The sequence below is a fragment of the Silurus aristotelis genome (genome assembly GCF_946808225.1).
Source record: "Silurus aristotelis genome assembly, chromosome: 21".
In the NCBI taxonomy this organism is placed as follows: Eukaryota; Metazoa; Chordata; class Actinopteri; order Siluriformes; family Siluridae; genus Silurus; species Silurus aristotelis.
In genome coordinates, this window is record NC_139594.1 from 21,385,351 (window position 1) to 21,403,846 (window position 18,496).

General features: G+C 44.3%; 1 protein-coding gene across 1 annotated transcript in view; it reads right to left on the reverse strand.

Annotated features, from left to right (window-relative positions):
• Window positions 1-3,077: 3,077 nt before the first annotated feature.
• LOC310716518 (craniofacial development protein 2-like) overlaps window positions 3,078-18,496 on the reverse strand; it is a 75,732-nt gene continuing 60,313 nt past the window's right edge. Inside the window, exon 2 of the mRNA XM_083523854.1 lies at window positions 3,078-3,582. Coding sequence (XP_083379980.1) covers window positions 3,147-3,582 — 436 coding nt within the window. The 3' untranslated portion in view covers window positions 3,078-3,146. The remainder of the gene's footprint in view (window positions 3,583-18,496) is intronic.

An 18,496-nucleotide genomic window follows, 5' to 3' on the forward strand; every position in this document is an offset into this window, starting at 1 on the left:
CACAATGCCAAAATAACATAGATTTGAAAGTGAGAAACTGAGAAAGAATGAAAACAATCCTTACCCCACTAAAGTTGACTGAAGCACATTGGGTCCAGTTTCCTCTGTTAACTGGCGAGTGCAATCATTTAATGTTCATTTTTAAGCGAACTGGATTTTTCTGCTTATTGAATGGAAAAGAACTGCCGCACTGACACCTGCACTGTGTTCCAAACCGCACGGTGATGCCTACGAAGGGCACTTCAATAGGAGAGAAAAAGCGATATTTGTGTTCCAAACCGATATTTATGTATTTAAAAGTGTGTTCCTGATCACTTTCACTATTAATCCATACACTTTCCAAGGCTGCTGTTATGGAGAATACAGCCTTACTAAGGTAGGGTGCACTGGTGATCACTAGCTCTGAATAGAACACAGCCCTCTCTCAATCCAGGGACTGTTGCAGTAACATAGACTGCGCTCACAGGTGGGGGAGGGGGAGGGGGGAGAGGGGGAGGGGCAGCAAATCACAGTGTGGTGGCTCAAAAACAAACTAATTCAATATCAAAACAAAGACTTCAGTCAAATAGCAGAGAATAAGTGCAGAATTCAGGGTTGTGATGTCAAAGAATCAGGATTTATTCCCTCAGAAACAAAGTCTGACTGTTTCATGGAAGTGTCCAAAGTCACAGCCTTTTTATACTCTTTTCTTACAGTCTAGATCAGTGGTCCACAACCCCCTGGCTGCAGACTGGCACCGGTCCGTGGGCCAATCGGTACCGGGGCCGCACAGAAAGAATACATTAATACATTAATTACGTTTTATTTATTATCTGATTCTGAACGATGTTTTTATTTTATTCTATTTTCATTTTATTTTATTCAGCTGGACTTCTGATACTTTGAAACATATTTTATTGAGAATTAACTAAATAAAATAAATATAATAATAGTAGTAGTAATATTAAAATAATGATCCATCCATCTTCTCCCGCTTATCCAATGCCGGGTCGCGGGGGCAGCAGTCTAAGCAAAGATGCCCAGACTTCCCTCTCCCTAGACACTTCTTCCAGCTCTTCCGGGGGGACACCAAGGCGTTCCCAGGCCAGCCGGGAGACATAGTCTCTCCAGCGTGTCCTAGGTCTTCCCCGGGGTCTCCTCCCAGTGGGACGCGCCCGGAACACCTTCCCAGGAAGGCGTCCAGGAGGCATCCGGAACAGATGCCCGAGCCACCTCAGCTGACCCCTCTCGATGTGGAGGAGCAGTGGATCTACTCTGAGCTCCTCCCGAGTGACTAAGCTTCTCACCCTATCTCTAAGGGATCGCCCAGCCACCCTGCGGAGGAAGCACATTTCGGCCGCCTGTATCCGGGATCTTGTCCTTTCGGTCATGACCCAGAGCTCATGACCATAGGTGAGAGTAGGAACGTAGATTGACCGGTAAATCGAAAGTTTCGCCTTGCGGCTCAGCTCCTTCTTCACCACGACAGACCGGTACATCGACCGCATTACTGCAGAAGCTGCATCGATCCGTCTGTCAATCTCCCGTTCCACCCTTCCCTCACTCGTGAACAAAACCCCAAGATACTTAAACTCCTCCAATTGTGGCAATAACTCCCCACCAACCTGAAGTGGGCAAGCCACCCTTTTCCGACTGAGGACCATGGCCTCGGATTTGGAGGTGCTGATTCTCATCCCAGCCGCTTCACACTCGGCTGCAAACCGTCCCAGTGCATGCTGAAGGTCCTGGTCTGATGAAGCCAACACGACAACATCATCTGCAAAGAGCAAAGATGAAATCGTGTCGTCACCAAACCGGACACCCTCCGACCCCTGGCTGCGCCTAGAAATTCTGTCCATAAAAATTATGAACAGAACCGGTGACAAAGGGCAGCCCTGCCGGAGTCCAACATGCACCGGGAACAAGTCTGACTTACTGCCGGCAATGCGAACCAAGCTCCTGCTTCGGTCATACAGGGACCGGACAGCCCTTAGTAAAGGGCCCCCGACCCCATACTCCCGGAGCACCCTCCACAGGCCGCCGCGAGGGACACAGTCGAATGCCTTTTCCAAATCCACAAAGCACATGTGGACTGGTTGGGCAAACTCCCATGAACCCTCCAGCACCCTGTAGAGGGTATAGAGCTGGTCCAGTGTTCCACGGCCTGGACGAAAACCACATTGTTCCTCCTGAATCCGAGGTTCTACTATCGGCCGTATTCTCCTCTCCAGTACCCTGGCATAGACTTTCCCAGGTAGGCTGAGAAGTGTGATCCCCCTATAGTTGGAACACACCCTCCGGTCCCCCTTCTTAAAAAGAGGGACCACCACCCCGGTCTGCCATTCCAGAGGCACTGTCCCCGACCGCCACGCGATGCTGCAGAGGTGTGTCAGCCAAGACAGCCCCACAACATCCAGAGACTTGAGGTACTCAGGGCGGATCTCATCCACCCCCGGTGCCCTGCCACCGAGGAGTTTCTTTACTACCTCGGTGACTTCAGCTTGGGTGATGGACGAGTCCGCCTCTGAGCCCTCAGCCTCTGCTTCCTCAATGGAAGACGTGACGGCAGGATTGAGGAGATCCTCGAAGTATTCCTTCCACCGTCCAACGACATCCCCAGTTGAGGTCAACAGCTCCCCACCTCTACTGTAAACAGCATTGGTGGGGCACTGCTTTCCCCTCCTGAGGCGCCGGACGGTTTGCCAGAATCTTTTCGAGGCCAGCCGATAGTCCTTCTCCATGGCCTCACCGAACTCCTCCCAGGCCCGAGTTTTTGCCTCGATAACCACCCGGGCTGCAGTTCGCTTGGCCTGCCGGTACCCGTCAGCTGCCTCAGGAGTCCCACAAGCCAACCAGGCCAGGTAGGACTCCTTCTTCAGCTTGACGGCATCCCTTACTTCCGGTTTCCACCACCGGGTTCGGGGATTGCCGCCTCGACAGGCACCGGAGACCTTACTGCCACAGCTCCGAGCGGCCGCTTCGACAATGGAGGTGGAGAACATGGTCCACTCGGACTCAATATCTCCGGCCTCCCTCGGGATCTGGTCAAAGCTCCACCGGAGGTGGGAGTTGAAGATCTCTCTGACAGGAGGCTCGGCCAAACGTTCCCAGCAGACCCTCACAGTACGCTTGGGTCTGCCGAGTCTGTCCAGCTTCCTCCCCCGCCATCAGATCCAACTCACCACCAGGTGGTGATCAGTTGACAGCTCCGCCCCTCTCTTTACCCGAGTGTCCAAGACATACGGCCGCAGGTCAGATGAAACGACCACAAAGTCGATCATCGACCTACGGCCTAGGGTGTCCTGGTGCCACGTGTACTGATGGACACCCTTATGCTTGAACATGGTGTTCGTTATGGACAAACTGTAACTAGCACAGAAGTCCAATAACTGAACACCGCTCGGGTTCAGATCAGGGGGGCCGTTCCTCCCAATCACGCCCCTCCAGGTGTCACTGTCGCTGCCCACGTGTGCATTGAAGTCTCCTAGTAGAACGACGGAGTCCCCAGTCGGAGCACTGTCCAGCACCCCTCCCAGAGACCCCAAGAAGGCCGGGTACTCTATACTGCCGTTTGGCCCGTAGGCACACACGACAGTGAGAGACCTATCCCCGACCCGTAGGCGCAGGGAAACGACCCTCTCGTTCACCGGGGTAAACTCCAACACATGGCGGCTGAGCTGGGGGGCTATAAGCAAACCCACACCAGCCCGACGCCTTTCACCATGGGCAGCTCCAGAGTTGTAAAGAGTCCATCCTCTCTCGAGGAGTGTGGTTCCAGAGCCCAGGCCATGCGTAGAGGTGATCCCGACTATCTCTAGTCGGAACCTCTCAACCTCACGCACAATCTCAGGCTCCTTCCCCGCCAGCGAGGTGACATTCCACGTCCCTAGAGCTAGCTTCCGTGTCCAGGGATCGGGTTGTCGAGGCCTCCACCTTCGACTGCTGCCCGATCCTCTTAGCACCGGCCCCTTACGGTCCCTCCTGCAGGTGGTGAGCCCACTGGAAGGCGGCCCCACGTCGCTCCTTCGGGCTGAGCCCGGCCGGACCCTGTGGGGGAAGGCCCGGCCACCAGGCGCTCGCATACGAGCCCCAACCCCGGGCCTGGCTCCAGGGTGGGGCCCCGGCTGCGCCATACCGGGCGACGTCACGGTCCCTGATGTAGTATCTCTCATAAGGGGTTTTGAACCGCTCTTAGTCTGACCCGTCGCCCAGGACCTGTTTGCCTTGGGAGACCCTACCAGGGGCATATAGCCCCAGACAACATAGCTCCTTGGGTCATTCGAGTACTCAAACCCCTCCACCACGTTAAGGTGGCAGTTCAAGGAGAGGGAAAAATAATGATAAAATAAAATAATGATTATTATTATTATTATTATTATTACTCATCTAAATAGTGTATGTTCTCATTGTAAGCAGAACCCATTCCCATCCCATGTTCTCCTCTCATAACTTCACCTGTAACAGCTGTGTGGGCGGTGGGGGAGGGGCGGCGTCGCTGCTCGGACGTGCTACAGAACCGATAATATTATACATGAAACATCTGACAGTCAGGATGTGGAACAAGTAGTCTTCTTGGGATTTGTAGTCAAGGGGCAGATATCGGAACTCAGAACCCATCTCTGAGCAGACATCACAGGTGGATTCTTTGTTGCAGTTCATTTCCAATGTAACACTCAATAATAATAAAATAAAATGAAACAGGCCTCAAAAGCCAACAACAGATCCTTAGTCTTGGATGAGTAAAAGCAAAACTTCTTTATTGCTGTCACGTTCCAATGAGCTCATTCAAGGTGGTCACCCAATCACATCAAAATGATGAAGCACACACACTTTGTAGACACTCATATTTATACCCTGGTGTCACATGACACCTTTATTTTTTCTCATTTCTTCACCTCAGCAAATTCCCCTTATTTTCTCATTATCACCTTCTTTTTCTTGTTGTGTCCAGTTCCCCTTATCTCTGACCCTCGGTTCTTCACCCCTTCCTTTGATCCCATATTTGGGTTTCCTGTTCTCCTCAGTTACCCTTATTTTCGGCCTTTCTCTGTTATAATGAAAAAGTATTTGTATAAATCCTTCCCTTCCTCCCTCGGGTACAGCTTTATTCTGTTCTCAACCTTTGTACGTGAACAACTATTTTACAGCCTATTTTGTCTTCCTGCATCTGCAATGCGTACGTTTTTCTGCTTTTGTTTTCTTTTATAAGGCTGCTTTTTATTCTACTGTCATTGAATCAAGCTATATTCTTTTTACTTTGATTGTTTATTCGTATATATGTTTGACTGTATTGTTCTGCTTAGTCATGTTAGTATCTAGGTCATACATGATTCGTACTTTCCCGAGCTGACTATGTTACACACACGGCAAATCTGCCCCTTGTACAGGTGTATATTCGCTACAGAAAGAAGCACCAAGGTTGTGCTGAGCCTATAAATGCTGACATTAATCCACCATTAGGTTACAGATTCTCCACTTGTAGAAGGTGAACCTAGTAAATGTGACCCGCCAGGATTAGGCATGTGTCTGTCCTCTATCAGGCGCTATGGGCTCACCAGCTCCTCCAAACTCTGTATGTTTGCCTCTTAAAGTTTGAACTTGATCACAGACAGGCACACAAGACCCGCCAGGGGTAGGCATGTGCCAGGCCTATAGCGGCTGATGTGGGCACAAAAGCTCCTCTCCACACTGCAGATCTGTCTTATGAACAGGCTTACTTTTTTGGTAACTGTAGAAAAAAATACTTTTGCAAAAGCCATTGTTATAAACATTGCAACGTGTACTTAAAAACAAACTGACATTCCTTTAAAGCTAACTTTGCAATTTACAGATTGATAAATCAGATGTTAGAGAACTAGATGGCACCTGCCTTGCACACTACATACCACGGTATGGAGACAGGATTGCTACAAGGCAGTACTGTCCCGACAAACAAAAACAAAGAGACGATAACTGCTCAAAGATGTCCCTTCTTGAAAAACTGCGAAAAAAAATTAGGACAGCAACAAAAAGCCATGAAGAGGAAACTACAGAAGAAAGAAGGCCTACAAAAAAAGCAAGCTATAAAAGAAACGCTCCAAAGTCTTTAAGAAAAATCAAGTTGGGGTGGATCCATAAGGGAAAGCAAGTCAGAAAACGCTGTTGCAGAGTAACCAGAATTCTTGATATATCCAAGGATGCAGCCAAGAATGACCTTATGTCTCATGCCAAGGAACAAATTTTTCCACATGGTGAGTCAAAAAAAGGAAAATGGGAAGAATTCACTCATAGTATTTATGACTTTAAGGAATCAGAACTTGAAGACAGCATTACGCTTGGTAAGCTGTACACACTCTCAAAATTTGGTATTTTACGCTTTTATTTACATACGATGTGGCACAAAGACAAATCTGGCACAGAAGTGGACAATGAGAAGGACAGACATAGTGGCCCTCTAGGAGACCAGCAGAAGAGAGTACAGCACATTAATTCTGATCAACACCTGGAAAAGCCACTTAGTGTACATAAACCACAAATCAATCCATCTTGTATAGTTATAGAGCGTAATCATGCAACCTTCAGTGCTTATTTAGCTGTTGTCATTGATCTTACTTCTCGGGCTTATGACTCACAGGTGATTGTAGGTGGCATAGAAGATGTACAATCTGCAAGCCAGCTTGATGACACTGTTCCAGTTGTTGCATCCACAGAGGAAGTCATTAACGTTGGCCTTTCTACATCCACTCCTGGTAAACATACTGTCAGTTCAAGTGGCAATGCAGACTATGAGTTGCTTTCTGAAACCCATCTGATTGAGCCTTTTCAACATTTCTCTCCCACAGAGGACGTCATCAGTGTTGTCCCATCCACATTCACTCTTTTCGTAGAGGATGACATTGCTCGTTCAAACTTTGGTACAAACTATGAGCTACTTACAGTGGGTATCAAACTTCACAGAGTAAATCAATGATCAATGAGGAAATGATTTGTCAATTCAAAGATGAGTTGATTCTTAACTACCCCTTGAAGTACAGCTTTATTAATAAAAAAGGACATGATGCAGATAGTGTGTCAAGGGATGTCTATGTTGCATTTGACAGAACTTCTAAATTGTGCAGCTAAGGGGGCAGAAATGAGAGTGCCATCTCTGTCACCAAAATAGCAAGAAAGCTGTGGGAAGAATATTGGCCAAGGGTTTTCTAGACCAAGGATACTTTCCATTGCGCATTGCCCTAGCATTTACCACTGCACTGATATTTGGAGAACATGCTGTATCTACTGATTTACTGTATCAGTCATTGCTGTTGTATCTGAGTCAGTGTGAGAGAGACCTCATAACTACTGCTTTACAGCAGGATCTTGACAGTGATGGTCAGGATGAGTTATTAGATCTGCTGGATCGATTGGGAGTAAAAACAGTCCCATCACAAGATAACCTTAATGCAGTCCTTATTCAAGTAGCACACAAACAAATAATTCTCTCGATAACGTGTCAGAAGTTGCAGCCCAACCCCTGATGACCACATAAACCACACCAGCGAAGTTATGGAACATGTATGATGACAAGAAATCAACTTCCAGAAAAGTCTTAAAGCTTATTGAAGCAAGTCCAACAACACCAGCTGAGAAAAAAGCCTTCACATTTCTACAACAGTACATACATGGATTGAATCAGGTGGGTCTTAGAAGAATGCTGAGATTTGTGACAGGGTCAGATGTCATCTGTGTTACAGAAATTCGAGTTGTGTTTACAACTTTGGATGGACTTGCACGATATTCGATCCAAGATGGCGGCACGGCAGTAGCTCGCAGCGGCCTCTCCGGATCCAAAAATGGTGCTTTCACCATATTTAGCTAGACCTTGCACAATACATGGACACCAGAGTCAGCTGTGTTCATGTGTACGACCACCAGACACTGCTACGGTACAGGCATCATGCAATCATCAATCTGTATGATGTAGTGTCTTAAATGTATAGTATCTTAAATGTGTAATATCAAAAGGCCTAAACTCATATTATTCTGCAATGGTGACAGTCCTGGAGAGGCCAAAGTTAATTACTGAACCGCCTGGACAGATGGTTCTCTGCAAACAGAAGTGTAGGGGATAGACTTAATGTTGTCTTAAGACTGGTGAGAGATACGCGCTCTCGCCAGTGTTGAGATAATGTTCTTAAAACAAATATGGAATGTGGTCCAGGATGTATATCTTCTTGGGAGGCGACCTCCCCGTTCACCATATACTTCAAGGTACAGGAAAAAGGGATGCGCTTTATGTTTTATGATCTGGGAATGTAAGCCCTGGTACATCTGGAACACATCAGTCTGGACAAAGACAGGTTTCTCTTTACGTTCAACATTATCGCATAGTAAGCTCATATGCATCTCATTTACATTAAGAGGTGGACCCAGGAAACGTGTAAGCATGGATCTGGAGTCAGACTTTGAATCAGAGCGTGCTGACTCCAGGCTTGACCGGAAGGCCTGTAAAGATGCTATATTTCTGTGCTGAATAAAAATCATTATTTACACGAAATACGGTGTCTACGGAGATTCCTTCCAACCGACAACTACACCGCATCAAGACAACGAAATATACAACAGTTCCTGGTGTCACGAATCCTGGGCGTGTTGCGGCCTTCTCAGCTTCGCGGGTCTGCTCCGACGACTGCTCCCTGATCTGTCCGGCCGGCTGAAACGGTGAGCGTTTGGGGTTCCGTTTATCTGCTGTTGGGTCGCACCGTTAAAGGCCTGTGTGTGGGTTATTGGGTTTTGTGTTGTGTTGTGATTGTCGGTTTGGGTGGCTCTCCGTTCTAAATTGTTTATTGCGTTGCTGGCAACGCAAAGGGGGGATTACGGGAAGATTTAAAGAAAGCAAAACGTTTAAATATAAGAGTAAAGTTGAAGTAAAGAGAAGTTACATTAATGAGAGTTAAAAAAAAAAAAATTTTAATAACAAGAGTAAAAGCTGAAGGGAATGAGCTAAAGTAAAAAGTAAAAGGTGAATGACTCTGAGAGAGTAAAATATGGTTAAAAAAGTTAAGGAAATAAAGGAAAACAGGAATATAAAGGTTGAAATAAAAAGGGAAAAGTAAGAATAAGGTTTAAAGAAGAAGCCGCAAGATTTGGACAAAAACCCTCAGGGAGGTGACATTTAAGTCAGGCCACAAAACCTGGACATTCACTAGGTGGATTTCAGGTCAGTTCTGGGAACTGGATGATGCAGAATTAAAATTCAATTGAAGTTCCCACTCTGACTAATTAGCTGACGAGCTAGGTGATGATGCAACTGTCATTTGAATTTCTGCATATCAATAAGGTAGCAAAAATTTTATAAAGGAAGGAAAATAAAGAGAAAATAGAATAAAGGTGCGGCAAAATAGCATGCTATAAGTTTGTATGACTGAGTCGACTATAGTGTATGTGGAATTTGTGTGTGTGTGTTGAGGAAAACGTGTGTGCGCTTTGAAAAAAAATAAATAAATAAATAAAGGGGAACTAAGTGTGTGTTTGTGCTTGCGCGTGTGCGTGTGCTTGCGCGTGTGCGTGTGCTTGTGCGTGTGCGTGTGCTTGTGCACTCAGCTGCGAGTGAAGAAACTCTTTCTCCGCTGTGGGCGAAACCCCCCCCCCCCCTCCCTCTGCTTTTTTGTCTCTCTGCGTGTGAGGGTCTGCGCTCCGCTGCGGGCGGGCGGGATCCCCTCCTCTCTCTCTCTCTCTCTCTCTCTCTCTGGAAAATGTGTGTGTGCGTGACTGATTGCAGTATGTGCTGAGATGTGTGATATAAATATATTTATATATATATATGAATAAATACATAGGAGAGTTAAGGTGGAAAACAAGGGTTAGTTTCTAGTAACTATAAGAATAATATTTGTCTTCTATTAAGAATAAAACAATGAGCCTCATTACATGAGAGGACTGAATCTGTTAAAACTTATGAGCTTCCTTCGGAAGACCTTTTTCTGTTAAATAACAAAAGAAAAGATAAAAACAATGAGCCTTTTTGGAAAAATATTTTATGGCTAAATAACTTTATGAGCCTCTAAAGAGGACCTAAATACGAAGTTAAAGCCCCTTAATACTGAATGAATAAAGATATCCCTACAGTGAGACAAAACACTCCCCTGCCCTGAATGAATAATATAATTCCCAAAAAGGACATTTTCAAGTAGAGAAATTAATGAGGGTGGTGAGTGTGTGTGTGTATGAGCAACTATAAAGTGATTATTGTATATGTATATGTATTGTTTGTGAGTAATACTGATTGATGAAAAGTTGGGGTGATTATTAAAGTAAAATAAATTAAAGTTTAAGCAATAATGATGTTTAGAGGTTAGAAGGAGATAAGCAATCTGTAGAGTATAAAATCCTGGCTGTTAATGGATGTTGTGTGTGTGTGTGTGTGTGTGTGGAGCATGTGGTACTAAGGCCCTGTCTGTTTTCTCTGTGTGATTTGTGGTACGTGGAACTGCTGTCCAGAACGACACATGAATAGAGGCCCACGACCGGAGCAACATGATCAACGCATGGCTCCTGTTTGATTGAGGCTAGTGCTGTTTTATCCACAAAAATTTTAAGTATTTGGATGTGTATGTGAACATATGTGTGCGTATTCGAAAATATAAATTTTTACTGTGCCGTTTGATCTCTCTACTTGAGAAAGAATGCAGTTTAAAAGGAGACTTGGCAACGGACTGACCAGTCGTGGTATTTAACTAGTTAATTATTTGATTTGTACTCGGTCAAGGGTTGTTGTCGTAAGTTTTACAATTTATCTGTGGGTTTTTTGTTGAAGTTAAATTTAAGTAATCTTTAATTTGGTAGTTGGTATCAATTTATGCGTACAAAAATACAGAAAGCTGTAATAATGTCGAAAATAATTACTCCTGTAGATGTGGTACAGAAGCATAATCCTTTAATTAAGGGCATCGTAAAGATGATGGAGAAATGGCATAAGCGATGGCCTGATATTGAACGACCATGGCCCAAAGAGGGGACCTTTAACCCCGAAGTAATCCAGACAATGCATGTGCTTATATCAACGTATAAAGCGGAGCAGAAAACCGGTAAGAGAGGGAAAAAGCGTAATGATAAAAGACAGATAGAGCTGGGTATTCTCAAGTTATTTGAAAATGAGGGACAGAAGCGGTCAAAGGCTGTAAATGATGAGAAAAATAAGGGTGTGGAGACCATAGCAAAAAGTGTGAAAGAGACAGAAAAGTTGATGGCAGAGATTAACACACCTTTCTCTCATGTGGATTTAGTAAAGGATCCCCCACCATATGAGAAACAGATAAAGTTTGAGGACATTTATCCTCAGCTCCCAGTAATTAACCAGGAAGGTGGTTACAGTAACAGAGACGATAATGATCGGATAATAGAAACAGGGCAGGCAGATATGACTATAGAAATGTATCCAAGTACCAAAAGTAAGGGAAAAACAACACGTTTGGGAAACAAGGGGAATCTGAGGGTTAGAAGGATAAAGGTTATTGATGATGGTGATCAGAGTGAAGGCGGAGCATTAGGTGGATATCATCCTGCTGTCAGGCGTATATTATCCAAGGCAGAAAAACAAGGAGATAGAATGAGGGATAGAGAGTTGGTAAGGAACGATAGCTCTACAGATAGTGAGGAAGGAGATAGTGATGAGGATCTGGAGAATAAGAGTGGTTTGAGAGAATTTTATTCGAAGAAATTTAGCCCGGTAATAGAGGAGCGCCGAGATAGTGCCTCAACAGAGATTGAAGGAAGCATGAGTCCGACGGCTTTCGCATCTGTTTACCCCTAGGGAGTTGGAGAGGTCATATTCAAAGCAGAAAGAGTCACAGGAGAGAGAGTCTCGGAAAACAGAGAAGCATTACTCTTTATGCTCTAAACGAAAGGATTGTGATGCATTGTGTCCAGTATTAATAAGAGGACAAAATCTAGAGTATAAGCCTTGGCAGAATACAGATATGTCTGACATACTTGAAAAGTTGCCTACTCTACAGAGTGGAGCATACCCTTGGATTTCAAAGCTGAAATAGATTATGGTGGGAACACAAATGGCTATAGGAGACATTAAGAGATTATTAGCCAGTCTTCTTGGGGTTCGAAGCATAGAGGAAGTCCTACAGAGGGCAGGACTTAATCGTTATGTGGGAAACGCTGTTAATTATTCAGAATTGTTTTCTGAAAATAGAGGTCGAGTGTGGAGAGCTTTGAAAGATATAATTTCCAACGAATGTACATCCCGATAACATTTTTATTGAGCCGCTAGGTCAGGAAGAGAATCCGAGGGCCTATGTGTCAAGAGTTAATCAGGTGTGGAGAAGCATCACAGGAAATGATCCAGATTTGAACCAGATGGAGCAGTCTATTTTAAGAGCTAAAATAGAGAAGGGACTGCCCCAACCAGTAAGGAGTAAGTTAGCCGAAGTGGTCGGTCTTAGGAATGTTGTAAAGGGGACATATATAGATAAAAGAGCTCATCAGGTGGAATTATATCGTAAAAAATAATTTGATCAGAAACAGCAGGATCTAGAGACATTTAGGAAGCTTAATCAGATACAGCTGGTGGAGAGTAAAAAGAAAGAGAAAAAGCAGGCTGTGATTGTGCAGGCTCCGCCCCCGGTGGATCAGGCACAATCTCAGCCATATCAGCTTCAGTATCAATTACCGCAGCCACCATCAGCAGGTCCAGCGATTTCTAATCCACAGCCAGCTCCAGGTCAATTTCAGACCTGGAGAGGTCGAGGTCATGGAACTTTTGGGAGAGGTAGAGGAGGAAGATTTAATTCAAACTTCCAACAGTCACAGGAAGCATGTAACAATTGTGGACAGATTGGTCATTTCGCCCGTGAGTGCAATAGACAAGGAGAAAATTCCAGAGGAAATTTTAGAGGAAATTTCAGGGGCCAGTTTAGGCCATCTGGACGACTGGTGAACCCGTTTAGGGGCCCAGAACCAGGTTTTTAGGGGTGCCCAGAGGATCCGAGCGGGGGATGTCAGCTGGTAGTATCAGGGCCGGAGATAGATCCAACAATAGTGGTGAAAGTAAACAATAAACCATTAGAAGTAATGGCAGATAGCGGAGCTGCTTTCACCTGTATTCGGCCTGAAGATGCTATACATCTCCCCATGTCTGGTCAATTGATTCGGACGATCGGGTTTGAGGGAATAAAACAGCTGATTCCTCTTACGGAACCAATCAAGCTCTGCTACAAAAATCTGAAAACTACAATACCTATATTAGTGTCAGAACATACACCTATTGCACTTTTGGGAAGAGATGCTTTGTGTAGATTGAATTGTACTATAAAATGCACACCTGACGGCTGTCGGGTGGAAGTGCCAAATGACACTGCTTGCGAATTGTTGATGACTAAGGAAACTGAAGCTTCCTCTGTATTCTGGGTTGGAAGTCTTAGTGCTGAATTTTTGGAGCCTGCTAAGTTGTGGGAAAAATGTATTATGGCAAATATGCCCAATGTGCAAATTCCCGAGTATCCACTACATTGCACGCTTAAGTATTTTAAGAATGCTGCTCAAACAAGTCCAGATGAGTGGTTGAGGAGTCAGCCATACCAAGTTCAACTCAGTTCAAGCTGTATCATTTTAGGACCACAAGGAGCAGCTATGAAGGTGCACGTGGATGATTATTTGGAAAAGGAATTTGATATTAAGAACAGTGTTCCACATGTGACTTTGTTGGTAGCTGAGGAGTATGATCAGAAACATGTAGGAGAGATGATGGCAGAAGCAGGGAAAGCCGTTTTTGTGCCGTTAACAGAAAATTTTACTATATGGAAGAGTGAAGATCAACGATTTATTAAGATCATGATCTCTGCTCAAGGTTTGGGACAGCCACAAACCGTGCGGCTGACACATGAGTCAATTTGTAATGTCAAAATAGACTCAGACCCCATGAGAGAGGAGATGTTGAAGCAAGTCCCAGAAAGTCTGTGGTCTCAACATAGCACGGATATAGGACTTGTGAAGTCAGCACAACCAGTGAAAGTGGAACTTAGACCAGGAGTTAAACCTCCATGGAGAAATCAATATCCACTGAAAGAAGAGGCAATAAGAGGGATTGGATCACAAATTGAGGGACTTTTAAAAGCTGATGTTTTGAAAATAACTCAAAATCCACAGAGTAATACACCGTTGTTGCCTTTGCGGAAACCTGATAATTCTTATCATCTGGTACATGATTTAAGAGCAGTAAATGACATAGCAGCGGATTTTCCGGCAGACGTACCGGATCCACATACTTTATTAGCTCAAATTCCGCCTGATGCAACACATTTTACAGTTTTGGATTTGTGTGGTGCATTTTTCAGTGTCCCACTCAGTGCTGAAAGTCAGGGATTGTTTGGGTTTACGTACAATGGACAGAGTTATGAATACAGAAGATTGCCACAAGGGTTTAAGCATAGTCCTCATATTTTTAACAAAGTATTGAAGGATGATTTGGCAGGGATAGAACAGGTATTGAAAAGTACTGTTGTTCAATACGTGGATGATATTATTATCTGTTCACCAGATAAGGAAACGTGTCACAAGGACTCAATTAAACTGCTACAGATACTGGCTGAGAAGGGACATAAGGCCTCTCAGAAAAAGTTACAGTATCGTCAAGAGAAGGTAGTTTATTTGGGTCAGACAATAATGCAGGGACACAGAAGCATCTCCGGCAACCAGGTAGAAGCTATCCGGAAGGCCCCAAAGCCTAGGACTGTCAGAGAGTTGATGACATTTCTTGGTATTGCTGGTTATTCCTCAGCATGGGTGGAGGATTATGCTAGTTTAACAGGGCCTTTGAGAGCTATGATTAAAGACACTGGCAATGCTCAGCTTCATTGTAATCTTACCTGGAAGCAGGATGGCCTTTTGTCATTTGAAACAATTAAACAGAGACTGCAGGAGGCTCCAGCATTAGCACTTCCTGACTACACAAATAATTTTTTGTTGTATGTATCTACTTCAACCGGAGGTAAATATGCATGTGCAGTTCTTTGTCAGCCAACAGGTATTGGGACAAGCCCCCAACCCATTTCTTATTATTCCACCGCATATTCAGAAGTAGAGCTAGGGCTACCATGGTGTTATCGTACAATGGTAGGGGTCTATTTGATGTACGATAAAGCTTCATCTGTCACTATCGGTTACCCAGTAACAATCCTTACCCATCATAGCCTTAGAAATCTCTTAAACTATGGTAAATACACATTAACTATGCCTAGACTCAGAGATTACTATAGACTTCTAGAGCAGGAAGATGTTACTCTTGTGAGATGTGCTACAGTGAACCCAGCTGAAACTTTGCCAACTCTAGAAGATGGCGAACCTCATGACTGTGTACAAGAAGCAGAAAAATATTCAAGGCTTAGATCAGATCTGCAAGCCCTCCCGCTGCGTGAGTCAGATTTGGAGTACTGGACTGATGGGTCCTGCTATCGGGTGGGAGATAAATTGAGTGCTGGCTACGCAGTGGTAAGAGCACAAGGAGCAGGATTTGTAGTAGAAAAGGCTGAAGTTATACCACAGTCTGAATCTGCTCAGCTTGCTGAACTTGTGGGGCTAACTGAAGCATGTCTGCTAGCTGAAGGCAAGCGAGTGACAATATATACCGATTCCGCTTATGCGCATAATGTGTGCCACTTGTTTGGAGCTGTATGAAAAAACCGAGGGTTTAAGAAGACAGATGGTTCTCCAATACAACATCATGCTCAAATAATGAAGCTGTTACATGCTATGATGAGACCTAAAGAAATAGCAATAGCTAAGTGTGCAGCACATAGGATGGATATGTCAAGGGTCACTCAAGGGAATAAGGCGGCTGATGAAGCTGCTAAGGCTGTCACAGGAGCGGACAAATTGGGAAAAGTGTTTCTGGTTACTCATGGAGTGGATTTGGAAGATAAAATTACCATTAGAGATGTGATTTTAATGCAGGAAGCTGACCCACAAAGTCAAGGAATGTGTGAAAGAATGAATGGTGTTTTAAAGAATCGCATTGTTAAGATCTGTCAGCATACGGGTTTAAACTGGGTAGCAGTGCTTCCGTTGGCACTGATGGCGTGTCGATCAACTGAGCTGCGTGATTTGCATACGACACCCTTATGAGTTGCTAACGGGAAGACGGATGCCGACTTTGCGTACCAGTGGGAAAGGTCCAAGTCTAGCACTTTTGGAAGACGAAATGCGAACTTATGTAACATATATGGTCAGCTTACATAAAAAGATATCCACATATGTTTTTGACAGGCAGAGGAAAGACGAGGCGCAGCAGAAACTTGATGAGCAAAAGAGCACCACAGTGCAACCCGGAGACAAGGTGTTTGTGAAAGTGTTTAGAAGAAAGTGGTATAACGAACGTCGGAAAGGACCATTTGAAGTGGTCCGCAGTACTGGAACAGCAGTCCAGGTCAAAGCGTCTCCAACGTGGTATCATTTATCACATTGTGTTAAAGCACCAAAAGAGGAGATAACGTGTTCCCGGAGTCAAGATGTTGAAGGTTCAAGAGAATTGGAAGAAGGTATGGGTGAGCATGCAGCAGGAGAAGAGATGCATGACAATAACCAGAGTCAAATCCCAGAAGGGGAGGTTGTCCGTGATATGGGCAATGTTGATGATGCTGTGTACGCTTTTGATGATGCCAGAAATGACAGTACAGTTAACGGACAGGAAAGAACATTTGGGGACATTGATTTCCAGCAGGTTCCCGAATCAGCAGAGCCTCTGGCGGTGGAGAGAAATGCGTCACAGGTTAAGAAGGACTGTAACTCAACTGCAGGAGAATCAAGAGAGACAGCTGACAGAAGGAGTCCGAGACCGGCTCGGAGAAGGGTTAGACCAAAACGGTACAAGAACTAGAGCCCATGTGGCTATAGTTCCTCAGCAGATCGCTACAACACCCTCTCTTCCGAAGGTTGTCACCAGAGCTAAGTTAGGGAAAGCGGTTGTTCTTCCTTGTCAATGTGGAAGATAGAATGTTGGTAGTACTAATCCTCCTAAGTGGAGGAATAATCGTGGTGAAGATGTGTTGTTGACAGGATCCGAATTTGAAAGTGTGCCTCGCGATCAAAGAAAGTATTTTTTGTACAATGACATGAAGTTGGTGAAGATGCAGACGGATTGTTCACTAGTCTTGCGTAATGCTACATGGGAAGATGCAGGTGAATATGTGTGCACTTATTTAGAACCAGCATTTAAATTTGTGCCAATTCTTAATTATTGGGAGGATGATTATGTAACACATAAAATAATACTAGTGATAAAAGGTTTGGAACCTAGTGGGAATGTCGCAGATATTACAAAGGTTCAAGATCAATCTAATGCAATAACTACTCCGAGAATGAATAATTCTCAAATGGAGCTCGTTACTGTAGTGCTGGGTACAACTAAGAATGGTGATACATCAACCCAGACTACTACTTTGTCACAGATAAAGCTTGTCACTACAGCTCTGGATACAACTACGATTGTTAATACATCAACCCAGACTACTCCTACTTTATCTACCACGATTGTAAGAGAGTATAATGATACAATAGTGCCAATACCTTTGATGCCTGTGAAGTTTGTAAACATAACGCAGGCACCGGACATAGTGACCTTAGCGTCGACAGAAGTGTTAAATATGACTCAGGAACCTATGTTAAAAACAAAGCCTACAGTAAATGGTAGTGAAGAAACCTTTGAAGCCGGGCAACAGATGTGGGATGAGCATGTTGTAGCCTCGGCTGAGATAACTCAGGAAAATATATCAGATACAATGAGTGACTATTTTAATTCTACTCAAATTCGTACTTTGCAAAAGAGAGACAGTGACTGGAAAGCATATGGTTTCGATTCATCGGTGTTACAGATTGCTGACCCCTGGGCAGGTAGGAACTTATGGTTTCAGCAAATAACTCATTCTGTTAGATCAGTTAGAAATTTGAATTGTCCATGTGTGGTGAAAGTTTCATCACCAGGCACATGGCCTTCGATCTTAGAAACGGTGCCAGAACCACTAACTCCTAAGTGTCAGTATTATGCATTATCATGGCTATTGTTTCAGCAGCATGTAATGACTTGGTCACTGCGTTCTGTTTAAGCCTAAATTCGAGTGTGCATGGCTGGGAGGATTACCTTACATAAATTTACTAGGTCAACATGAGAATATATTAACAGCAGTCCCTGAGTCGATGGAAGTGACATCTGTGAAAGTTGATGTATGTTTCTGTTCAAATGGTACGTATACTAGTTCGGGGATGTTTATGGGAATATCTGATTGTGACAGTTATTTGATGAATCTGGGCCAACACCGTAATAGAAATATTAGTAAAATATATGAAGTGGAGTTTCATGCGCCACATCAGAAATATAGTAAAACTTTGATGGTGAAAAATCAAGATTTGCCTGGAAATGTGACAATAGGAAATTTTGAAGACATTTGGTGGGTTTGTGGTGATAAGGCATATATATTTCTGCCTTATGGATGGATAGGATGCTGTTACATGGCAAAACTGAAGGTCCCATATGAGGTTTTTACAGTACAGAAGGAAG